Consider the following 25958-nt stretch of genomic DNA (forward strand, 5'->3'; position numbering starts at 1 on the left):
GCATCTAGTATCCATGATAAATAATTGTTTCCAGATATATCAAGAGCATTGAATTCAAGATGAGAGAGTTTCGACATAATGAAAATTTGTTACCTGAGTCTTCCTAAAAATTTGATCAGAGTATCGTACTGATAACGTGTTGTGAAATAAAAGATATATATATAATAGAGATGTATAAATAGAAGACTCTAGTATTAAAATAATTAGCTCAATAATAATTTATATATATATATAATAATATTATATGTTGTAATGTATATATATATACAAAGATAGAAAGAAGTATTAAAAATAAAGAGAGAGAATTGCATATGTTTATTGTTACTATCTCAATATAATAAAGATGATTAATATTGCTATTAATATTATATGTAAAGAGTAATAGAAAAGAGAATTTAGAATACTAATAAAATAAAAGAAGAGAAAGAATTGTAGTAGAAATATAAAGAGAAGAGTATTTGATTGCAACATAAAGAGAGAAGTGATTTTATTATTACTTGCTTGTGTACGTATAATCACAAACCCATGCCCTATTTATTCTTGTCCAACATTCTCCTTTTCAAACTTCATTAATATGAAGTCTACCATGGGAAAACAAAGCACCGCATATATTTAATATTGCACAGCCCAATGTTAACTTGATGGATATTCATACTTATCGTAACATAAATATTTTAGAATTATTTTTGTTTTGAACCTTTCAAGTACATCATTTATAGTTCACGAAAAACATAAATATTTTAGAATTATTTTTGTTTTGAACCTTTCAAGTACATCATTTATAGTTCACGAAAATCTTTAAATATTTTAGAAATAAAGAAATACCGATATTCTAATAATTTTAGCAGTTAATTTCAATTAATATATTATATACATTTATTATAATTAAAACATCAGTATTTTTGAAATGCCTTAAATTCCCATAGTTTGTTCATTTTAAAAACCCTCAAGAAAATCCATGCTTAAAGAATGCGCCTTAGTTCAAATAAAAAACCATACACGTTATCGGTGCTACGTTAAATGGGTCATACAAGAAGAAATCCCAGTAAAGAATTTAGCTAATCTATTACTACTACTAGTAGTAATCAAGTGGGGAAACTAAAGATGATGGTCAATTATATGCAATGCAAAAAGAGACCAATGATGAAGTCAGGAACAAAGGAAACCTTGTCATTTAAAAAGAAAGTCATCCGCAAGCTCCTATTGATATTTCCGAAGTTATGCCGGCTGATTTTCTCACTATATATACAAACAGCCGTAACTGTGTTTTTGAACCAAAAAGATAATACCAAAAACATGTATTTATCTAAGGAGTAAAGGAGGGAAGAAAACACATTTATTCACTCTAGAGGCTCATGAAGGTGGATTAAGGGGTCCTACATGATAGGCTATAGCTTTTATCAAAGGCATATGGAACAGATAATGTACAAGATTAGAGATATACTAGGTAGATTTTATTTGTCTGTGTATCTCCCAAAAAGGAGAAACGGAGTATTCACATGATGCCCATCAGTCGAATGTTCAGCTTTTGGAGCAGGTTTGACAGGTTCCTTATTTGATGATGGGAATGATAGAGACAGCGAAAGAGATGCAGCAACACTGTTGTCGCCCTCTTGCTCATCCCCAACTACTTCAGGTGGTTTTTTCTGGTTATTTTTCTTGTCTACAGCTCCGACGAGAAAAGGGAACATACCCTTATGGGGCGGCGCTGGAACTGGCAGTGGCTGTGGTTTTATTTTGCCCCCCAAAGCAAGCTCTAGATTTGGAATCCCAACTTGAAATTGACCCTCATACTCACAAGACCCCTCCAGTGGCATGCCGTTGAGCATCAATTGTGAGTCATTTTTCTTATGCGAATCAACGGGAAAGAAGGTTCTTTCCATGGTTCCAAGGTCCTCAACTGAAGAGAAGGTACCAGGATGGTTTGCACGGGCCATAAAACTGCCATTGGAAGATTCCCTACCTCCTGAACTACAACTTCCATAAATATCAGTTAAACCTGACTTGAGCTTCTTGCTGGAACTTTCTCCATCTTCCAATTTTCCATTGACCTTATCCCAAGGCAATTTCTGATAACTATCTGTGGAAGCCTTCAAAACTGCATTTGAAACATCTATATGCTGAACTCTTTTATCATTGGTTTGCTGACAGTTTATGATTGTTACAGATGGGCCTTCTTGAAGCGTTGCCTCTATGCTAATATTGAGATCTTCTTCTATCAGTTTCCTTTTAGGCCTATGTTGATCTTCATCATGGTTAATTCTCTCTGAAATTTGACTTTTAGAGGTATTGCTTGCAGCATCTGTCTCTTGTTTCTCGGCAGAAGGAATCCCTGAAGACAGAGAGTTCTCTTGCTTGACTGAAATGTCATAGTCACTATTTGTTTCCACAATCCTGCTACTTACAAGTGTTCTCATTGCTTCAGGAGGTGTGGGGACTCTCTGCTGTCCATCTTTCTGCACAAAGCAAGAACATCTTAGCAGCAGCACTTCATAACTGTCAACATGGTCTCTAATACCAAAACTTCACCATTATGCTTCTATTTAATCTTCCCCTTGATTTAATATTTAAGGATTGGTAACTTTATAACATCAGCAATTCAACTTAATTGTAGGAGGCTAGGAGCACCAAATAACCACTGTACACATTCTACAATATAGGAAATCAAAATAGCATTTGAAATTAAAAAATTTCATAGATCAGGGTCACATCGCAGAATTAGCAAAGAAAAATTCAAGTATATCAAATTAAGCATTTAAGGGAAAAACAGTACCGGGGATGAACCTGCGGAATGCAATTCTTGGCACAACTGACCACTGCTTGAAGGAATCTCCAATGTAGATTCAGTGTTGATTCTAGTATCTTGCCTATGTAAGTTTACTTGTGAACCCAAACATGCCTCGTCACTAGTTTCTTTGATATCAAAATCCCCATGGAAAACATTAGGGCCTTCACCTATGGAAGTGGAAGGGAGAACTGCACTGCCTGTGCTACCACAAGCAATTGATTGTTCATCCATCCGCTTCAGTGAGCTGTGGGTTTCAGACAAATTCATGACAGAAGTTGGAAAATCCTTCTCAACTGGCACCACGTTCAAACTGGGAATACAAACCTTTCTTGCAGAGTCAAAATTATTCATCCTATGTCCTCTAAATACACCCCATAAGAAAAACAGCATATTCCAACCTGCAGAAAATGCAGTTAAAACAATAAGTTTTCTTATGTTGTGGTACAAACTATTGGTTGTAGCAAGAGTCAACAAAAAGTCCTTACGCTGAGAATTTTCAGGAAGCTGATTAGATGGGAATATGAGAAGTTCAACACCATCAAAACTTCCTTTAAGTGCTAAATCATTTCTAATCATGTGATCCAGTAGACCCTTGTAGTGTCTCTTATAACTGAATCAAAAAATTATTGAGTAAGTAAATAATTACTAGACAGAAAATCAAAGAAATATATATTAATTTCGTAGCTCTCTCAATAAAATAATATTCATAGCCTTGCCTTTCAATGTCTTTGGCAAAAAAGTAAAGAGCGATATTATCTTCCCTAGCCCTGCCTTGATGAAATTGTGAAGGCCAAGTGCTCAAGCGAGAAACTTCATCGAGGGAAACTTCAGGTAGAAACTTGTTCACTACCTCAAGAACCTTGGGGGATGCACATGTGGATAAATGTGCTTGAATTCCAGTATACAAGTTAGGTAGCTTTCCATATCTGTGCACTTGAAAGACACCTCTGCATGAACAACAAAGTTCAGGTAGATCACACTTAAAAAACATTAAAAAGGAATAGAACAAGAGCAATCTAGAATAACGAGAAACTAGCTTATCACAGAATGTTAACATACTGCCAGATGAATTGATGTTCTGGAAAGGCTGCTATCTGTGAAAGAACACTTGAGACAGCCAAAGCTTGATTCTGGAAATCTCTCACTACAGGATTTCCAGGATCAGGACCAACAGATTCTAACTTTCTTGGCTGTATTGGACCAAAGCTAACTGGCTTCGAACCATTGGAAGATGGAGTTTCAAATGTTGGGTTGTGAAGGATCTCCTGCCTCGCTTTTGTTTCTTCAGTAGAAAGAATATTCTTTGGTGTGTTGATAACAATCGCCTGATCCTGAGAACTGACTTCTGAATTCAAGTCTGTGCCTGATGTAGAAAATTCATCAGTTCGATCAGGTACTTCTTTCTTCTTGCATATTTCAGGCCTTCTAAGCAAAGCTGCCTGGATTGCAGCTTTCAGTCTATTATCTTTATGTATTTTGTCTTTTGAACTGTTTGGGGCAGTGGTTGATCCTTCGAGGCTGAATTCTTCTCTATTAGCAACCCCGCGACATTCTGTTGCATGGCCAAAATCCTTACTTTTGTGAAAGACTGAGCTTCCAGAAGCATTAGTAAGACCAGAGCTCACATGATCACTAGAACTATCTTTGGTATTATCAATTTGATTTGAAAATTCTCTTGATTGAGGCGGCCCATCCAATTGAGTTTCTTCACCACTGGTTGCTATTCTTTCTGAAATTTAAGGAACAAAATAAGAGAAGTCTTGGCAGATTACGTAGTTTCTTAGTTTCAAGCACAAAATGACAAAATACACCAAAATATTATCCCACTGAAACTAATATAAGACAGTTTCATAGATGATACAGTTCCTACACTGAAACTAAAAAATATCAAGACAAGCTAATTGCCACAGAAAAGAACAATGTTAAAAATATAAGTGGAACTCTTGCGGGATCAAACAAAATATCAACACAAAGCAATAACATGTTTCCAATGAAGATCGCACCTGCACTAAATAAAGGTGCCGAACTCTTGCGGTTTATATTATTCTTAGATAATGAATTTGATCTCACATCTGGGTTGCCCTTACACTCTCGATTGTTAACTGCAGAAGGTTTACTGGTCTCACCATGAGGGGAAAGCTTATGGTCACCTATAGGTTTGGAAATGGTTGAACAAACCACAGGCTGATCAACCCTAGAGAGAAATTTCCTGTCAGATTCTTTTGTTAGTCTTGATCCTTTCAGGTCCTGTGTGGATCTAGACTTAGAAGTAAGCATTTTAACTTTTGATTCAGTGGCACTTGAACGGCTCAAATTCGATGATTTGAATGATGTAGATTTGCTAATCATTTGCCTTGGTGTCTCACTATTCTTAGAAGCATGTTCGCTGCCCCCTTTCTTCTTTTGTGGGACTTCATCAACAAGTTTGACTCTTGGGTTGGAATTCGTATTGAATGAATTTGACTTCAACAATGTACCTAAAAACAAAACCACAGCCACTTAAAGAAACAATAAAAATATCTTAGGAATGTAGAATTGTCCTGAGCAAATAAAAAATAAATCCATACTCTTTGTTGTTTGACTTCGAGGACCAGCTGAAAGAGAGCGAGCAAGTTCTCTGTCACTGCCATGAGGGTGATTACAAATGGAGCTGTGGTAACCAGAATTCAACTTTCCCTTATCAAGGTTCTTGAATGAAGACTCTCGTGACAGTGGAAATACTCTCTTGGGGCTTGAACCCTTTGGTGACCCAATGTTTGACTCAAGAGCTTGCTTTTTTGCTGCCTTAGCCAATTCTTCACTTTCAAGAGGCCTTTTTCCAGAGATATGTGCAGTTGAATTAATTTTACCTGCAATAAAATTCCACAAATCCATTAATACGCAGCAATAGATGTGGGTGCTTGATAGCTTACAGTGCCATCAATATAATGCAAATTCAGTAAAAGAAAGAAATAATTGTGAAACAGCATAAAGACTAGAGAGATGAAATTTAAAACTGCAGAATACTATCCTCCTGTATTTCCCTAACTCTTACCCAGCTTTTGATTTTCAGTCTCCTGAGCATATTTGCATTCTTCACATAACCAGTCTCCTTCTGGAACCTTTTCAAGCATTTCTCGCATGCAATAGCTGATTCAAAGAAATAAGAATATTACTACTCATTTTATTCAATGAGTTATACAGAATATGATTAAAAAGAAAGAGTGAATATGAACAGTTCGTATGCTTACGTGTGCTCTGCACCATCACTGCACCTGCTACATACTGCAAGTAGCTCCTCCCGACCAGCATCCCCACAGATGTCACAAACTTTTACCTATTTTCCAGTTAACGAAATCATAAGAATGCTTTTCCTCATGGTGAGCAGCATACACAATTTTTGCAAGAGAAATGGAAGTTTGAATAAAGAGAATATGAAAGATCAAGAATGATTTTAAGGTGAATAGACTAACATTTACAATTCACTACCCTATACCACCAAAGGATCAGTGAAAATTTTCATCTCCATAACTCTAGTTTCAAAGAAAAGTAAACAAACAATAAAAGCAAATGTACCCACATCATGCTCAACATCTGAGTCATCACTCTCATCTTCAGAGTGAGCTTCAGGCTTGACTGGTGATTTAACCTGCTCCCCTTGCTTCTCATGCAGTCCATCACGGACTGGAACTTTATGATTTTTGTCTTTCACATTACCAACATCACTATCTGAATCTGATTCTGACTTTGGATATACTCTTGTCGAAAGCACAGCAGTATTGCCATTAATAACAGGTATTAAATCAGCATCACTGGTTCTACTGATACAAGAAGCATTGTCATCAAGACCTTCTAAAAATTTGGCATCCCGGTACTTCTCTGATAAAGCTCGTGTGCTTTCAGCATTTTCAGACATAGATTCATGACAGGAATTAACACCAAGCATGTTACCGGTTTCACTGCTAGCATGATTCAATCTTTCACAAGTTCTGCTCCTACGAGAAGATTGATCACCCTCATCCGTAGAAAACAGATTGGCCTCCCCCAAGTGACAATTTTCATCAGAGAACTCTTTGGCCTTTGGTCGAGTGAGAGCTCGACTAAGATGAATGCAGGACGAACAAGGAGCTGAGCAAACGTTACAAGTCCCTGACTCGAGTTTCATATCAGCGTTCTGGATCATAGAATGTTTGACACACCTCTTTTTCCAGATTCAGGTAATACCTGATGTATAAAAAAGTATGTTAAAAGAAAGATGAGCTTTGATGCAGATTTCGCTAGTCATATAGCTCCCACTAATTCTTTCTACAAGGCCAAGGTTCCATCAACCATTAAAAGAGACCTTCAAAGCATAAAGATATCCTTTTTCGTTATTTATATCTAGTTTTAGCTGGCTGTTCATAAAATAAAAATGTCAAGCCATACAAAGTTCTTGTGGGTTGTTAATTTTAATGTCATCGTTTTTAACATCAACAGAGAGGATAACATCACCAAGAATAGTACAATAGTTGATAGTGGATAATAAATCATAAATGGCAAATAGATGATAAACAATATAATTTAGAGTAAAGTATCGTTTTTGTCCCCAATGTTTGGGGTAAGTCTCAAAGTTGTCTCTAACGTTTCAATCGTTCTATTTAAGTCCCTAACGTTTCAAAACTGACTCAATGTTGTCCTGTCGTCGTTAGGGATCCGTTAACAGAATTGACGGCAGGACAAAATTGAGACAATTTTGAAACGTTAGGGACTTAAATAGGACGAAAACGTTGGGGACAAAAATAATACATAGAAATAAATTTTAATTTTATCCTTCAATAATATCAATTTTTTACTATACATAGTATTCAATTATTTTTTTAATCACATCTAAGCAAATTACACTTAATCATATAACTTTTATTTTAAATAAATTATTTTTTTTATAATTTTACTCTTAGAGATTTTTAGTTATCATGAAATGTTTGTAGAATTACTAGTATATAAACTTGCAGAAAAGAAAAAAAATAATATATATACAATAAAATACAAATTATACCTTTTGTCTCTAATGTATCAAAATTCTTCAAAATTATAAAAAAATAAATTCATTTAAAATAAAAGTAATGTGATTAAGTGTAATTTATTTAGATATAATAAAAAAATAATTGAATACTATGTGCAGTAAAAAATTAATATTATTGAAAGATAAAACTAAATTAAAATTTATTTTTATGTATCGTTTTTGTCCCTAACGTTTTCGTCCTATTTAAGTCCTATTAGGTAGTGTTTGGTGGAGAGACAGAGACGGAAAAATTGAGACCGAGAGATAGAGACTAAGAAACAGAGATTGAAATAAATCTCAGTATTCTATTTGGTGCAAAATGGAAGACAGAAATTGAAACAAGAATGAAACTCTAATTTAATTTGCACAAAGAGTAAAATTGGAATTAATTAATTGAAATGAGGGTATTTTAGATATAAAATGTTATTAAAGTTTCAGTCTCCATCTCTAAAAATTTTAGTCCCTTGTGTCCCTACTTTTTGGAGGTACTAAAATACTGAAATTTTAGAGACAGAGACAGAAATTTTAGTACCAGTCTTTGAACTAACAAACATAATATTGAATCTCAGTCTCTCAGTCTCTGTCTCAGTACCTCAAAACAAACGCTACCTAACGTTTCAAAATCGTCTCAATTTTGTCCCGCCGTCAATTCTGTTAACAGATCCCTAACGGCAGGACAACATTGAGTCAATTTTGAAACGTTAAGGATTTAAATAGGACGATTGAAACGTTAGGGACGCCTTTGGAACTTACCCCAAACATTGGGGACAAAAACAATACATAAAAATAAATTTTCCCATGAAATTCAGCATTCACTAAAATCAAAGCATCTAATGTGGTCAGAAATCATTAAAGAAACAGAAATGATCAAGAAAAAATTATCAAACTACAATGAGACCCAGATGCAGTTGCTACTTCACATATTTGATTAAACTTCAGCTCCTTACCCACAGAAACACACTCGCAATGCTGAACTCATCTAGAAGGTAATTCCAAACTACACTAACAATTATCATCGATCCAAACTCTAGCAACAATAAGAACAAACGCTATGTAAGCACTAAACTAGGCACGAAAAAGAAGCAAAGATTTCAACCAAGTTCTGAATCAACCCTAACCGGAACATACTGAATCATCTCACCCTATCGTAACAAGTACCAAACTTAACAAAACAACTTCCCCACAGAACTACATCTTATGAATATGAGTATAATATATATAAAAACCCTAACTAAGAATGGATTGAGATAAATAGATAATCACGTACTTCTTGCTTCGAAAGCATTGTTCGCCGCATTGTTAAAACCTCAGGGGCGTTCAGCCATTTGCGTTGTAGCAATCGAAGCGCTAAGTGCCTTCCAACGACGCCGTTTTGAAGCTCCCAAAAACCGTTTTCTGTCCTTTCAATTTGCGGAAAATCAGTGTTTCTAGCTTTCTGCTACGACACCACCAACCAACCAAAAGTGCCGAATTCAAAGTGCAGATACAGAAAAACGAAATATATATGATCCTATAAGAATTATTTTCCAATTTTGTTAGTCATTGATAGATAGCACATCAGCTCATGAATTTGTCTTTCCTTCTTTCCTCTCTCTGAAGCGGTGAAAGAAAAAAGAAAGCAAATAGGGAACTAAGAATTGAAATGGTGCTCGCTCTCCTTTGTCTCTCTGAATTTCTTCAGGGGGTTTCAGATGGGTTTTCTTTTTCTTTTCTTTTCTTCCTCAGAAGAATTTCCTTTCACTCTTCTATTTGATTAACTTTTGCTCATGCGGCAAAATTAAATTTCAGAGTAAATATAAGCAAGTAAGTGCAAGAATGAAAAACCCAAAATTCATTCTCTCTCTCTCTCTTATATATATATTGGGGGCTTGTAGATTCTATAGAGGTCTTGCCACGTAACATTCTTCTTCTTTTGTTTTAGAATTTATTTATTTAATTTAAATTTAATTAATAAGAGAAAAAAGTTTTTTAAACAAATTAATATTTTTTATAATTACTTAATAATTTATAATATTAATATATTAAAAAATTTGATAGTATTGACATAAATACTAATTATCTAACATATATTTTTAGTTATACGGTATAAATTATTATTAATTTAATTTAATGTAACCATAAATTTTTTTATTGAAAATAGAGAAACTCGAATGCACGACTTCTTAAAGTTAGTATAGAAAAATTATATCATTTAAACTATAACTTATTGACCATATATTTAATATTATATTAATAAAAATAATTATTTTTATATTAATTTTATAAACAAAAATCTAAAATATAGATTTACTGATTGATCATATAAAATATTTTATATTAAAATTAAATTATTCTTTATTATTATTTTAATGTATTGTAAATAAATTAATTTTATACATATATTTAATAATATATTATCACATGAATAAAAGTATTTATATTTTTTATTGACTTATAAATGATTAAATGGTCATATATAAAAGTTATATTATTATCATTATTATTTTTTTAAGAAAATGAAATTATTAATGAATTGAATTTCAACTTTGAAGGGGACAGAGAGCACGTGCGAATTCTGACGGCACGTGCAGAGTGATTGTGAACACTCGTGAGAAAGGTGCGCGTGGATAAGCTCAGCCTCAGCAGTAAATTATGGTGAAATTTCACTAGCAGTTAATTTTACATGAAACTGTTTTTTTATTGACATATGTTATTATTTAGTTTGATAAAAAACTTATTTATTTTATACAAATAGTTTTCTTAAAAATCAGTTTAAATATCTCAAATAACTACATTTTTTAATTTTTTTAAACTTTTTTATATATTATCTCTAAATGATGAATTTATACAATTTTTTTGTCTTTCTTAATCAATTTTTTTTTTAAAATTTATCTTTTATTTTTATTTATTTAAATTTTTTAAAATATATATATATACAGATTGTTTGAAAAGATAAAGTTTGGTATTCTGAAAAAAAAAATTAACATCTTTTTATTTGTATATGAATGATGAATGAGCAAAAATTAGAAATCGAAAAGGAAAGAGAAAAAAAAATTAAGATTCATATAGAAGGAGGAAACCGAGCTTGCAATAGAAACAAAAGGCAGTTAAATCTTAAAATGGTCTTTGAAAATGGCGTTGTGCACCAAAATCATCCTTAAGATTTTAATTGTACTAATTACGTCCTTGAGATTGATGAAAATGCACTATACTAGTCCCTGACCCATTTTTCATTAACGACGTGATAACATAGCCTGATGACGTAGATTGTTAGTGACACGTGTCATTCCATGGTTTGACCATGTATAAAGGTATGATGATGTGGTAACCAGTGACACGTGACATGCTGATATGGATGGTTGTGCCACATGCCACAAATGGTTTCTAATTAATTTTGTTTAATTAATCATTAAAATAAATGGTTTATTCTGATTTGACACTAAGGGGACACCTCACTCAAACTATCTGTGCCAGCAAGGAGTAAAGAGAGCCACGTGTCCACTCAAACTAACGACGCCACATGCCAATAGCTAAGAGGGTGAATGTGTCCGTCGAAGTATATAAATACTGAGCACGTCATGACTCATTAAATGATTGAAGTGTATTAGTGTCTCTTCTTCCTAATATATTTAACAAAAATGAATGCATACTCCAAACACAATGGTATTGGTAGCCTATTAGTAAGCTTGCCTAGTTCTAACCTAAAAGACCTGTTTGAACTTTGAACAATGTAAAGCCATTAACACACAACTTGAATTACACTAATCCTCGGTGGCGTGAGAAAATGACCATGGATAATTCAATAAAACTATCTAGTTTGATGATTCAGTTTTCGTCTATTTTTTTTTTTCTGCAATTAATAATACGAATTTGCACAAGTTAATTCTCAAAGTCTTGCTTCCTCTCAAAGCTTTACCATAATGGCAATGTTCTTCATTATTCATTTCCTATCCATTTTTATCTTCATCTTTTCTTGCATTATATTCACCTTTATGAGGATGTTCTGTCTTCTTAACACTATCTGCACCAGTGCAAGAACTGATATAAGGTATCTAAAAAAACTTCAAACTAACCTAGCAAACAAACTTGAAAACTTGTTGCCCAAATCTATTATTATTATAATCGATTATATGTGAAGTGTGTAACATAGAACATAATCCTTTCATAACAATCCCCTCAAAATCCTGAAGGACTGTTTTTACTTCATAGTTTATCTGCAACAATACTATCACAAAGTTTAGCTGAATGATGATGCTTGCAAGCATTAACATTAACCTAACTTAAATCTTCCCGTGCCGGACTGAGAGCGATTTGCATAAATTTAGAAGACATAGAAATTGATATTCAGAAGGGAGTCGTAGAGACCAGAGAGCTGTTTGGTGTGATCCCTCATTTTCCAAACAAATATATAAAACCATTGATGTGCTTCTATCAATCATTTTAAGCTTTTCAAAGAGATTATTTTAATGACAAGTATTGGAGCTTTTATGAGTATAAAGTTTGACTTTCTTGCAATAGAACATATACTAGAAATAAAATCATCTATATATATTTTCGGTACTGTATTCTATTGACAAGTGATATGACTACAAGGAAAAAAACAAGGGAGATTTTATCGTTGGTTTTAATATGCAGTAGAAGTGCAGAGAATACTCAAGCCATTATCAAAAGAAAAAGTGATAAGCAAAAGCACCAAAACCAGATGGAACAGCGATGATATGATATATTAACACAAATAACTCCAATTGACTCACAAGTCACAACTGGTGCCGTTGTCAAGCCTGAAAACATTAGCATGACTCTGCTAATGAAACTGAATAGCAATACTTGTCCTGAAGAATAATGATTCAGTGGTGATAAAGTATGAAGAACTTAGAGTACATATATTTTGAGCAAAACTCAACAACTCTAATCTCTAAATTCTAAAGTTAAAACTATTCGATTACGAGCTCACATCCATTCTTCATTTCCAACTTTTCTAGTGCAAGACACAATGCTGGGGAGGGTGTCAGAACTTTTACTTGTCTCAGGGAAGTCAAAGACCACAGTTCATCTGGGAGATCGTCCAATCTTTTACAGACATTGATAAGCAGAGTTTGAAGGCATGGCATTGCACCATTGCCTAATTTCCAGTTATCAACATTCAGCCACTCCATCTCAAAAACATGGAGCTGTGGGAAACTGTTTGCAGTGCAATTAATATCAAAGAGAATATCAAATGCAAGTGTTCCATACAATCTCAAACGTCTAAGTCTAGTAAGATTACCAATGGCATTCATCCCATCATCATTCATGAAGCTAATGCCTGTCAACGTTAATTTTGTAATGAATGGAGGAAATGCAATATCACACGTTGCAATGTCGAAAGCTCTGAGAACTTTTAATGTGCTCAGATTTGACAACTGCTGCAGGCTCTGTAACAATTCAATTGGCTTGACCCCGACGTGCCATTCCATGTGCTGCTTGTAGTTTAAGGGCATTCCGCGCCGTGTTTTCTTCCATTTAATGGAAATTTGTAACTTGTTTAGATGAATTAAACGTTGTAGGCTTGACAACAACTCATGCACATTATTTTTCTGGACTGAGGATATGTGCAGACCCAACTTTCGTAGCTTGGGAAAGCTTCCTTTCTCTAACATGTGTGCAATCTGTCTATTGAATTTAATGTAGTACATGCTTTCAAGATTCCACATAACTTGATCACCTGCTTTTGAACGATGGTGGCCATGTAGGATGATGCTTCCATTAGTATTCAAATGCCTAAGTTGTTTCATGTTCCATAATCCACTGGGCAAATATGTTGAAAATATCAATCCAATGACCAAAAATATCGGCTTAACACTGTATATTTCCAAAGTTTGTAAATTTTGAAGTGTGCATATAGAATCCGGAACCTTGAAGCTGAAGGAATCACCTTCTGAGCGTATTCTTAAATACCTTAAATGGATAAATAAGCCCAAGTTGGAAGGGACTTTGCGGAAAAAGTTTTCTCCAAGATCTAATACCCGAACCAATTTGAACAATTTAAAGAGCCATTTCATCTCACTGGGAGTAAAAACATACCTTGTTGGGTCAAGGCAAAACAAAGATCGGACACATGAATGGTCATTGTCGCTTGAAGAAACATAGCGATGCATGCCACATTGGATAGAAAGCCTGCGAGGTTTTGATCTCTCCAAAATGTTATTATTTGTGCAAACCTCAAAAAGCTTGTCCTCTTTGCTCTCAGATATGCAAAGATCTCGAAGAAGATCATGGACGCGACATGCCTTCACATCTCCATTAACATTCACTCGCGATGCTTGAACCAAGCTACGATCAATGAGCTCATACAAGTAATCTTCAGCAACATCCTCTGCATTTCTGGTCCCAGTTTGTCGAATAAATCCCTCAGCCACCCATTTTTGCAGCAATGACCTTACAGGTATCTCAAAATCTTCAGGGTAGATCCCGAAATACAGAAAGCACGGCTTTAGTTTTGTAGGCAAGTTGTCGTAGCTGAGTTTGAGTATGTCCTTGACTTGGGTCTTATCTTCTTGAGTAAGAAACCAGTTGACATGTCCCTCAACTTTGGACCATTCCTCGTGTGACTTCCTCTTGTTTGCAAGTAACCCTGCCAAAACAACAATGGAGAGTGGCAAACCGCCACAACTTTTAACCATTTGTTTTCCAAGATCCTCTATATCAGAAGGACACTCTTCTCCTCGAAACACTCTCCTGGAAAAGAGTTCCCAACTTTCATCATCGCTGAGGAATTGAAGGTAATAAGGAGGATATGGACTTGTATGGGATGCCACCTCTTTCAAACGGCTAGTAATTAATATTTTACTACCATTATTGTCGTTTGGAAAAGCATCTTGTATCTCATCCCAATCTTGAGTCTTCCAGAGGTCATCAAGGACTATCAGATACCTTTTCATGGTCAAGAAATCTCGCACCATGAGCTTTAGCTTATCCACATCCAAGCTAGAGAGATCACCTGGTTTCTCTGTTCCCTTTTGTTTCTTTCCCTTCTTTTTCCTCCCATGCTCGTGTTCAAGGTTAGGCATCAAAGACTTGATAAGGCTAATCAAGAGGTCCTTAACTCTGCAGTCATTTGACACATAAACCCATGTACGACATTTGAAATATGGCTTCAACTCACCGCTGTTATAGACCTTCCGGGCAAGGGTGGTTTTGCCCAAGCCACCCATACCGATGATGGAGACAACATTGCTTTGGGAACTCTCTTCCTTAAGCCGCTGGATGACTGCCTTGGATTCACGAACAAAACCAACTACATCATGTTCTTCCACAATTCTTCTCTTCTTGTGCATCAACAGAACCCTCTCCTCCTCTTCTCTTGTTGACGTCGATGATCCACTTTCTTGTGGGACGACATCGGTGAGCTTGATCTTGTTATCTCTTATATCATTGACAGTGGCTTTGATGCTGTCTATTTTCTCAGCCACATCATGGAGCAACTTTGCATGCTCAAGACCATGGAGCATCTTCCCCAGCTTGGTTCTACGCTTGTGTATAGCCACGTTGACAACAAAGGTGTCGATGACATCCTCAGCTTCATGTGCAACATCTCTGATCTGGCGAAGAACTTCTTTCTCTATTCCTTTCTTGGTTTTTCCTTCAGAGGTTTGGAGATGCTCGTTCATCATGTTGAGCACACTTTGAAGGGATTTAACCCTGTCATCCACACCACAGAGCAGACTGGCTTCGCGTGCTAGCAATTGGGACAAGTTATCAAGGACAAAGGAAATCACAGTATCTGCCATTATAAACAGATGGATTTGTGGTTAGAAATTGAACTGATGATGCTCAATGTAGGAAACTGATATTTGATGTTTGTTGAGGACATAAGAGTGTTAAGATTGGAGTTGGGAGAAACAATAATGCATTCAATAATTATTTTAGGACAGCTATGTGTCTTTTGGAAAGTTGCATAGTTGGATTCTTTGTCTTCTCCTCATTGTCTCTGCGTCAACCATACAAAACGTTAAGGTGTATTATTGCATCTTTTAAAAAAGATGTTGTTTCCAATTTATTTACTACAGTACTACATATTTTTTATTGTCTCTTTTTTTTGCCTCTGAGATTTACTATTTTTCTATTAATTTCTTTAACCACACTCTACAACTATAACCTGCAGTAGTTTGAATTGTACACAAGTGTACAGTTGAACTCTTGTGTACTCTTCGTTACTATTTCTTTATAAAGAAAGATTAATTTGTTTATAGGAAAAGTTTAGGAAGTCAGCAGATTTATTAAAATCTGGCCAGTACTTAGCCAGCAAAAAAATATGAGTGATCCTCCATCATTAGATGAAATCTCACACCATTAAATACATTATTGATGGCTAATTGATGGCTACAACTCACAAAATCTGCTAGCCCCCTAGCACTCCTCTTGTTTAAATTGACATAACAGGAGTAGGATAATGCCACTTACTTTTAGATAGTATTTTATTTGAGGCAAATGTTTTTGACACAACTGATATGTTACAACAAAATTATTATATATATTTATTATTTAATTATGTTTAATGTGTATTTTATATAGGTGGCTAATTTAGTAATTATTTTTTGTATACATGTAATATTTCAAAAAAACTTTGGCAGAACCTAGTAGTAGTGAATATTTGTGATTTTACATTTCTAAATGCTTGAATAATGTATGTATGTTGATAAATTCTAATTAATATATACTCGAAGAAAAATACATAACTTATATTATATATCATGTATGTCCTATCATTTTAAAGCTTCAGTGCATCTACATGTTTGAGTACATGCCATTGTCAGTATCAATGTTAATATCGATTTTGTTTCTTCACAGGTTGAACATAGCTTAGCCCAAAAATGCGTTACTCTGAATTCATAGAGATAAATGAGAATACCCAACTTGAGATGACATGGAGCACACACATGCAGCAAGAGTTCTTTGGTCCGTTCATAATAATTCCCTGAATCAGTTGACATCATAATCATGAAGATATCTGTTATTTTTTAAATGAAAACTACTCGTAGGACTATGGATGAGAAGTAGCAATTTCACAAATCTATGCTACAACCATAGTTAATTATAGTGAAACCTTATTATGGAATAGGTCGTGACATTTATCAAGCGGACAAATACAAACAAATGATTATTTGTCACAAATATTAAATTCAGACAGTAAAATTAAACTTTTTGTAGTCACGTTATTATGTTGAATAAATTCACAGTCTTCATATATAAGAATATTATTATAATATGCTGAAATTATTAAAACAGAGGTCCCATTTCAATTTAACAAGTCACAAGTGTGTACAAATACTTGTAGATTTCTGTAACAAAATAGAAAGGATGCAATGAAGTTAGCTTTTGGCTACCCCATAGCACTCCCGTTATTATTTGGAACAATTAAAGTTTAATAATACTTGTGCTTGTCCTAAATGACTGATAAGATTAAGGGTTTGTTTGGGTGAGTTTTAAGAAAAGATCTTTTTTTGAGTTATATTTTTTTAAAAGATCTTATAGAGAAGTAAAAGTAATTTTATGTTTGGATATCTCATGTAAAAAGATCTTTTTATCAATCAATTATGTTTGGGTATAACAATATAAAAGTACTTTTTTGTTTATTTATTACATGAAAAACATATTTTTTTAAGAAAAAAAGATCTTTTAAAAAAAGATGTAAATTACAGCTTTTCAAAAAAGATCTTTTTTTTTTATTTTACTAGTGCTTTTACTTTTACTACTAGAAATTTGCCAAATACGTTAAAAAATAAAAAAAGATCTTTTTTCATTAAAAAAAGATCTTTTTTTTTAACAAAATAATGGCGCCCAAACATGCACTAAATGCATGAAGAATTTATAATGCATATAGGGTGTGTGTGGTTCAAGTATTACTTTGTTACAGGGAGAAGGTGGGAATTGAAATTATGGTATTTTGATTCTCTGAAATCAAACTTGTTTAGAAATAACTTTTCAAATTTTGAACCAAACATGAGAATATGATATTCCCATCTTAAAATTTTTAGGAATTATTTATAATTCCGCCAGCCACACACACCCATATTTTTATTCAAAATCTCAACAAGCTCCAATTACTTTCTGATTATGAGCACACACCCCTCTTTGTTTTACCAAAGACCATAGATCATTTCAAAGACAGGTCGACATCTCACATCTATCAACAGGCAGCCTTTGAAGGCATGGTGCACCAAAGAAAAACTTATACTAGTAATACATTAAAATTGAACTCTTGATTTTCAAAATTAAAATCACAAAGTTGAAAGCAGTACATCAAACCTATGATTTTCAGTGGATGAAATGTTCCAAGAATTTATAATACATATATTATTGATTCAAACACACACCCCCACAAAAAAAAAAAAAGAGTAAAAGAAAAGTGATTCAAACACAAAATCTCTAGTTCTAAATTCCATAGAAATAGGAATTACCCTCTCTGATTATGAGCTCACACCCATCCTTCATTTCAATATCTTTTAGTCTGAGAGACAATGCTTCAGAGGGTCGCAAAACATGCACTTGTCTCAGGGCACTCAAAGACCACAATTCATTTGGGAGATCATCCAACTGTCGACAAAAATCGATCAGCAAGTGCTCAAGGTATGGCATTGCACCGTTGGCTAATTTCCAGTTATGAACTTTCAACTTTTTCATCTCGAACACCTGCAGCTGTGGGAACCCATTACTTGCAGAACAATTAATCTCAAAGGAATCATTGGAAGAATATCCCCCATATAATCTCAAAATTCGAAGTCTAGTGAGACTTCCCATGGCATTCGTCCCATCCTCATTCATGCAAGTGATGCCTGACAGAGTTAGCTTTGTAATGCATGGAGGAAATGCAACAGGACATGTTGGAAGGTCCCAAGCATTGATAATTTTCAATGAACTCAGATTAGTTAACTGTTGCAGGCTTTGTAACAGTTCATGTGGCTTGCATCCAATGTGCCATTCCATGTGGTTGCTTGCGGATGAATGCACTTCTGACTTCTTCCATTCAAAGGAAACTCGTAACTTATTCAGATGACTTAATTGTTGTAGGATTGGCAACAGTGTGTGCAGTTCCCCCTTCTTGCCTGAGGAGATTAGCAAACCCAACTTTTGAAGCTTTGGAAAGCTTCCTTTCTCAAATAGATATGCTACTTGCCTATTGAGTGCAATGGAAGAGATGGTTTGAAGATTCCACATAACTTCAGCAACTGCTCTTGAATGATGGTTGCCACGTAGCAATATGGGCCTAATTGTATGCAAGTGCCTTAGTTGTTTTAGTTTCCATGGTCCATTGGGGAAAGAAATCAAGACAACCATCCTACAAGGCCCTGCTATGTCCAGTGTCTGTAGATTCTGAAGCATGCATATAGAATCTGGAATGATGCGGGTATGTTGCGAGTATATTCTTAGATACCTTAAATGGATAAATAAACTCAAATTAGAAGGGACCTTTAGACAATGGTTGCTGCCCAAATCTAATACTCGAACAGATTTGAAGGATTTGAAAAGCCGTTTCCAGTTGCTTGGAGTCAAATGATAGTCTTGGTTAAAGCAAAACATAGAACGTACAACTGAATGGTCATTGTTGCTTGAAGAAACATAGTGAGGCACATTGCAATGAAGAGATAGCCTGTGAGGTTGTCTTCTTGCCAAAATGTTATTATCCATGCAAATTTCAAAAAGCTTGTCTTCTTTGCTCTCAGAAATGCACAGATCTCGAAGAAGATCATGGATGCGACATGTTTTGACACCTCCACTAAAACTCTTCATTTGTGCTACTTGAACCAAACTACGTTCAATGAGCTCATACAAATAATCTTCAGCAACTTCCTCAGGATATCTGGTCCCAGATTGTTGTATAAATCCCTCAGCAACCCATAGTTCAAGCAGTTGCCTAACAGGTATCTCATAGTCTTCAGGGAAGATCCCAAGATACAGGAAACATGGTTTTAATCTTCTGGGCAAGTTGTCGTAACTGAGTTTGAGTACGATGTCCTTGACTTGGGTTTCATCTTGAGTGAGATACCAGTTAACATGTCCTACCACTTTGGACCATTCTCGGTATGACTTCTCCTTATGTGCAAGAAGCCCTGCCAAAACAACAAGGGAAAGTGGCAAACCATGACAACTTTTGACTATTTGTTTGCCTAGATCCTCTAGATCAAATGGGAACTCTTCTCCACGAAAAACTCTCTTGGAGAAGAGTTCCCAACTTTCTTCATCAGTAAGTAATTGAAGATAGAAAGGAGGATCTTGACTAGTGTGGATAGCCACCTCTTTCAAACGACTCGTAATTAGTATTTTACTACCATTATTATTGTTTGGAAAAGCATCTTGTACCTCATCCCAATCTTGAGCTTTCCACAAGTCATCAAGGACTAGTAGATACCTCTTCTTCTTCAAGCAGTCCTGCACTATTTGCTTCAGTTCATCCTCGCTTAAAGTATTAAGGTCTCTTGGTTTCTCTTTGCTCTTTTTCTTTTTTCCCTTCTTTTTGCTACTACACTCATATTCAGGGTTAGGCATCAAACAGTTGAGAATGCCAAGTAGAAGATCCTTAACTCTACAATCATTTGAAACATAAACCCATGCACGACAATTGAAATATGCCTTCACCTCATCGCTGTTATAGACCTTTCGAGCAAGGGTGGTTTTGCCCAACCCACCCATACCAATGATGGAGACAACATTGCTCCTTGATCCATCTTCACTAAGCAGCTGGATAACTGTCTTGGATTCCCGGACGAAACCAACTACATCATGTTCCTCCACATCTCTTCTCCTCTTGTGCAACAACTGCATCCTCTCCTCATCTTCTCTTGTCGACGATGATTCACTTTCTTGTTGGAAGACATCATACTTGATCTTGTTCTCACGTATATCACTAAGATTGGCTTTTATGCTCTCTATTTTCTCAGCAACATCATGAAGCAGCTTTGTGTGGGAAACACCATGGAACATTCTCCCTAGCTTGGATCTCCTCTTGTGCATGGCCACGTTGGCAACGAAGGTGTCGATGACATCCTCAGCTTCCTGAGCAACATCTCTGATCTGGTTGGCAACTACTTGCTCCATCTCCTTCTTGTTCCTCTTCCCTTCGAAGCTTTTGAGGAGCACGTTTATAATTTCGAGCTCACTGTGGAGGGATCTGATTCTACCTTCCAAGCCACATAGTAGCTTGGCTTCACTTGCCAGCAGCTGGGACAAGTTTTCTAGAAGGAAGGAAACCACACCATCTGCCATCACAGGGTTGTTGCGCGTCTAAGAAGAATATTGAGTTTAAAACTTATGATTTAGTGAAGGGAAAGTGATGGTAGGTGCTTGATGAGCATTGATTCATTAAAGCATCTACTCCTTCTTTAAATTTCTTATGTGGTTAGATTAGAGCTGGAAGGATCACAGGAAAGAAGCGCACTCAATAATTCAAGACGACTTTTGGAGTCAACAGAAGAGTAAAGTTCAGTTGCATCTTCCACTAAATTTCTAAGACAAATACTTTACAATGTTTACACTTTTCTAATATTTAATTATTGTGGTTGATGTTTTTCTTGTTTTAGTCATTGACTCTGAGTCAACATAACAGTTTCATTGCACCTTCGATGGAAAACAAAACGAGAGATACACAAAAAACACAGCCTTTAGAGTCAAAGGAAAAGCACTGCTGTTATTTTCACAATGGTAAGTGGAAACTTCATTTTCTGTTACAAACAGATGACAAATTAAAGAATAATTATTTTGATAAAACATGAAGCAGAATATTACCTAAAATGGGAAACAATGAAAATGAGTCTCATACTTAATTTGATCCTCCCAGTGAGGCCATTCACAGCTCAAACCCGAGTCTGGCTAAGTGACATTGAACTAGCTTATTATATACAGACATAACAATACAGAGTTCTAAAATAGCAATAGTGGGAATTTGAGAACTTACAAGTTACAAAAGGTTGGTGCTGCAGTTCATGTTCCTGCCACCAAGACACTGAATATGAAAGGTGACTTAGAATCACTACTAGTCTACTACTATTTCTGTTTGCGTTATGCTATAACTGAGACATTTTGTTAGGAAGGATAAGATTACCTCTTTTATAATAATAATAATAATAATAATAATAATAATAATAAGGACAATTTACGCATCTAAATTGTTTGACCCAATATTACGCAAATACATTGTTTCCAAATTTAATACGCAAATGCATTGTTTCACTATTTTATGTAAACCGCTACTGGCAGTAGCGGTTTACAGGTGTGCATAAACCGCTACAACCAGCCGCGGTTTATGTGTGTGAGTGTAAACCGCTGCTGCCAGCAGCGGTTTACGTGCGTGTGTGTGAGTGTAAACCGCTACTGGCAGTAGCGGTTTACGTGCATGTGTGTGTGAGTGTAGGCAGTAGCGGTTTACGTGTATGTGTGTATACTATTTAAATAATATTATAAATAAAAAATTTAATTTATCATTTCACAATATAATTTAAAAAATATAAATATGCATGTAATAAATTTTTTACTTGTATTTATTATTAGAAGTGAGACCAAATTACAAATAAAAAAATACAGTCTTCAAAGTATTGAATTATATAAAGCAAGACTAATTTTTTTTATTCTCATCTCTTTTAAAATTTATAAATAATAAAATAATTTATTTTTAGCCAAAAGTTTACTAAATTATATATTTTACTCTTTAAAAATCACTTCATTCTCTTTTATTTATATCAACCATACAAAGGAGATTGGAGAGTTTGAAAAAATAGGTTGTGTTCTTTGCTGCTGATTTGCATTTGAGGTTCTAGCTAAATGATTTTTTTTTATTTGTGCAACTTTGTTGTCTTATACCAAAAAATAAAAATTATTTGTATTTTACAGTTGATTAATTAGATAAATAATAGTGATAGCATCATAATTTTGATGAATAAAATAAAAAATATAAATATGCATGTAATAATTTTTTATTTGTATTTATTATTAAAATGAGATTAAATAGCAAATCAAAGAGTGAGTACACTCACAGAGTACTAAAATATATAAACTAAGACTAAATTTTTTTTTATCTTCATCCCTTCTAAAACTCATGAATGATAAAATAATTTATTTTTAGTAAAAAATTCACTAAATCATACACTTTTTTTTAAAAAAATTACTTCATTTTTTATCCATATAAATCATATGATTGCAAAAAATATATACTCCATTTTCTTTCTCTCAATTTTTTTGTAACTTAATTTAGCATAAACAAACATTTTTTCTAATAAACGTAAACCGCTAGATGAACACAGAAACCGCTAAATTAAGTTACAAAAAAAATTGAGAGAAAGAAAACGGAGTATATATTTTTTGCAATCATATGATTTATATGGATAAAAAATGAAGTAATTTTTAAAGAAAAAGTGTATGCTTTAGTGAATTTTTTACTAAAAATAAATTATTTTATCATTCATGAGTTTTAGAAGGGATGAAGATAAAAAAAATTTAGTCTTAGTTTATATATTTTAGTACTCTGAGTACTCACTCTTTGATTTGCTATTTAATCTCATTTTAATAATAAATACAAATAAAAAATTTATTACATACATATTTATATTTTTTAAATTATATTGTGAAATGATAAATTAAATTTTTTATTTATAATATTATTTAAATAGTATACACACATACACGTAAACCGCTACTGGCAGTAGCGGTTTACACTCACACACACATGCACGTAAACCGCTACTGCCAGTAGCGGTTTACACTCACACACACGCGCACGTAAACCGCTGCTGGCAGCAGCGGTTTACACTCACACACATAAACCGCGGCTGGTTGTAGCGGTTTATGCACACCTGTAAACCGCTACTGCCAGTAGCGGTTTACATAAAATAGTGAAACAATGCATTTGCGTATTAAATTTGGAAACAATGTATTTGCGTAATATTGAGGGTCAAACAATTTAGATGCGTAAATTGCCCTAATAATAAATACACATTCTTGTTAATTGTCACTCTATAACCAACTTTATCCTTTACTAGAAAGTAGAAACTCCTATATTGTTATTATGTTGTATTATCTTTTTTAATATATATTATTTTTAAATTATTTTCAAAACAAATAATATAAGAGGAGAGTGAGGAAAGACATTAATTTTGGGAGTGACAATATCACTCTCCAATCATTTCACCTCCACTAATCTTACTCATGTAAATATGTAATCATGTTTTTATTTTAACTACTTTCAGCTACACTCCCATGAATGCAACACAGAACTCAAGCTGCTGCTTCTTATTCAATGTCAAAAATACATAAACAAACCCAAAGCAGGGACACACAGAAATCAATCCTTGTAAGAACAACCCTTTTATGTGGATTGTGTCTGCACTTGGATTGCAAAGCCCAAAGGATAATAAATTGAATAATTCTCCACATACAAGCGTTTTTTTATACAAGTCTTTACAAGTCATTTATATTAACGCGCTTCGAACCGTTATTCCACGTTTTCACTGCACTTTCTTCTTCTTCTTGCTGCACGTTCTTCTTCCTCTTCCTCTTCTTCTTTTCTTTCGTTTCTTGCCTTCTCTTTCTCCTTCTTCATTTACGTGCTTTTCTCTCTGTTTTCTTTCTTCGTTATTCTCGATTTCCATTATTTTTTGACATCAAGCTCTGAAATCGTTTTTGAAGAAGAAAAAGCATCAGAAGATGAGGAGGAGAAAGAGAAAGAGGTTTGAATTATGCATAAGATGTACTTCAACGAATTTTGGGTGTATTTCTTAAATCCTTTGGGTGTAGTTTTGTAATCCTTTGGATGTATTTCTGTAATGCTTTGGGTGTATTTCTATAATCGTTTGGGTGAATTCCTGTAATCGTTTGGGTGTATTTCTAAAGTTCCATTATCTTCAAATTTGGCAAGAAATTCGTTTTCATGAAGGAGGAAGAAGAAGAGTCGTTCATAATGCATGGTGAGTAGCGCGCTTTGGAAACAGGAAGTGGTTAAATAACGTGCGTTTATTTACTCTTGAATGTGGGAGTGTAATGCGTGTGTTTTGTTGGACTTGTGCCAACTTGTAAGACTTATAAACCAAAAAGACTCGTATGTGTAGCAGCCCTCTAATAAATTGGTAGAATTGTAGATTTTAGTTTGGAGACTAAATTGTGTTAAAAACAAAAAATGATAAAGGAACGCAGAAGTCTCCCAATTCTGTAAGCACCAATGGCAGTGTTTTACAAGTGACAAGCATGGATGATTGGTGAATGATGAGGAATCTGCAATGCTTCATCATGTGACCAAATGATATTCTGAATTTTATTAAGTACAAGAGAGGGGTTTCAAGTGCCCTATTACATTTGCTTGTATAACTAGCTTGAATTAAGCGTTATTGTATACCTTCTTAACTAATTTTGAGTCTTAGGTAACGTTGAAAATTGAAATATGCACTGTAAGGGATGAAGGTTAAATGCTAGCTCTAGTTAACTAATTAAGTTGTAAAAGGTGTAACTGCAATCAGTTTTGCAGTCCAACGTAGCATACCTTCTACCCTTATAAATATGTGTACATCAGTATTATTGTGTCAAGCTAATAATACATACATCCAGAGATTCAATTCCTTTTCCTATAGTCAGTTTCCATTCTCTTTTCTCTCTGTCTTTCTTGAGACTCAAGTCATCAAAGATAAATTCTATTCATGCACTAGCAAAAGTTAAACTAATTGGTACTTGATTGCCTTATCTCTAATTAGAAGTAGAGTTTATTCTGTCAGTAGACTACATGAAAGAGTTTAAAGTGGACAAAAATATACACAAACAATTGTAAATATCAAAAAACACTTCAATAGTATATTAAATTTGGTGAATGCTATGGTGCCTAAAATATGGTGCCTAACTTACTAAAAAAGGTAAAGAAATAATATTTAATAAATTTTAAATATTTTATATTTACTTTATACATTTTATTTTTTACTTATAAAAGCAAGTTAGGCAATTTAGGCACCACAATGAAAGGCACCATAAAATCCACCATTAAATTTTATCAAAGTCCGAGCCATTAATCATACAAAGCTAGAACCAGTGCATTGCTATCGCCCATCAGATTCAGATTACTTCATAGTTGCTGTCACGAGGCATGCTCATATTCATAACATTATAATTTATAGTTTCATTTTAATAGTTTAAATATTCCAGCATTGATAAGTGTATCACTAA

General features: G+C 34.3%; 3 protein-coding genes across 5 annotated transcripts; all 3 read right to left on the reverse strand.

The window, feature by feature from the left end:
• Positions 1-1144: 1144 nt before the first annotated feature.
• LOC112737270 (ASI1-immunoprecipitated protein 2) lies at positions 1145-9640 on the reverse strand. Its single transcript, XM_025787084.3, has 11 exons — positions 9076-9640; positions 6348-6991; positions 6019-6104; positions 5823-5917; positions 5356-5637; positions 4792-5265; positions 3848-4517; positions 3505-3735; positions 3274-3398; positions 2774-3186; positions 1145-2456 (listed from the first exon to the last, which is right to left on the reverse strand). Exons 2-11 carry the CDS (start codon positions 6948-6950, stop codon positions 1455-1457), a joined length of 3981 nt encoding a protein of 1326 aa, XP_025642869.1. The 5' UTR covers positions 6951-6991; positions 9076-9640; the 3' UTR covers positions 1145-1454.
• A 2848-nt stretch (positions 9641-12488) lies between these two features.
• Positions 12489-15738, reverse strand: LOC112737271 (putative disease resistance RPP13-like protein 3). 2 transcript variants are annotated; one of them, XM_025787087.3, is made up of 2 exons: positions 13851-15738; positions 12489-13574 (listed from the first exon to the last, which is right to left on the reverse strand). In XM_025787087.3, exons 1-2 carry the CDS (start codon positions 15554-15556, stop codon positions 12722-12724), a joined length of 2559 nt encoding a protein of 852 aa, XP_025642872.1. In that variant the 5' UTR covers positions 15557-15738; the 3' UTR covers positions 12489-12721. The 2 variants fall into 2 exon arrangements, with proteins under 2 accessions (XP_025642872.1, XP_025642871.1); XM_025787086.3 differs by having other exon boundaries at positions 12489-13724.
• Positions 15739-18006: 2268 nt separating this feature from the next.
• Positions 18007-21774, reverse strand: LOC112737272 (disease resistance protein RPP13-like). 2 transcript variants are annotated; one of them, XM_072211256.1, is made up of 2 exons: positions 20096-21270; positions 18007-19876 (listed from the first exon to the last, which is right to left on the reverse strand). In XM_072211256.1, exons 1-2 carry the CDS (start codon positions 21027-21029, stop codon positions 18201-18203), a joined length of 2610 nt encoding a protein of 869 aa, XP_072067357.1. In that variant the 5' UTR covers positions 21030-21270; the 3' UTR covers positions 18007-18200. The 2 variants fall into 2 exon arrangements, with proteins under 2 accessions (XP_072067357.1, XP_025642875.1); XM_025787090.3 differs by having other exon boundaries at positions 18007-21774.
• Between the last annotated feature and the right edge of the window lie 4184 nt (positions 21775-25958).

The sequence above is a fragment of the Arachis hypogaea genome, chromosome 13 (genome assembly GCF_003086295.3).
Source record: "Arachis hypogaea cultivar Tifrunner chromosome 13, arahy.Tifrunner.gnm2.J5K5, whole genome shotgun sequence".
NCBI classification, from domain to species: Eukaryota; Viridiplantae; Streptophyta; class Magnoliopsida; order Fabales; family Fabaceae; genus Arachis; species Arachis hypogaea.

Excerpts from the sequence above, each read along its gene's own strand:
- LOC112737270 (XM_025787084.3), bottom strand. The coding sequence starts at position 6,950 with ATGATCCAGAACGCTGATATGAAACTCGAGTCAGGGACTTGTAACGTT. Across the intron at positions 5,918-6,018 it reads AGTGATGGTGCAGAGCACAC|CTATTGCATGCGAGAAATGC; the intron begins GTAAGCATACGA and ends TCTTTGAATCAG. Across the intron at positions 5,638-5,822 it reads GACTGAAAATCAAAAGCTGG|GTAAAATTAATTCAACTGCA; the intron begins GTAAGAGTTAGG and ends ATTTTATTGCAG.
- LOC112737272 (XM_025787090.3), bottom strand. The coding sequence starts at position 21,029 with ATGGCAGATGGTGTGGTTTCCTTCCTTCTAGAAAACTTGTCCCAGCTG.
- LOC112737271 (XM_025787086.3), bottom strand. The coding sequence starts at position 15,556 with ATGGCAGATACTGTGATTTCCTTTGTCCTTGATAACTTGTCCCAATTG. Across the intron at positions 13,725-13,850 it reads TTTTGCCTTGACCCAACAAG|GTATTTAAGAATACGCTCAG; the intron begins GTATGTTTTTAC and ends TATCCATTTAAG.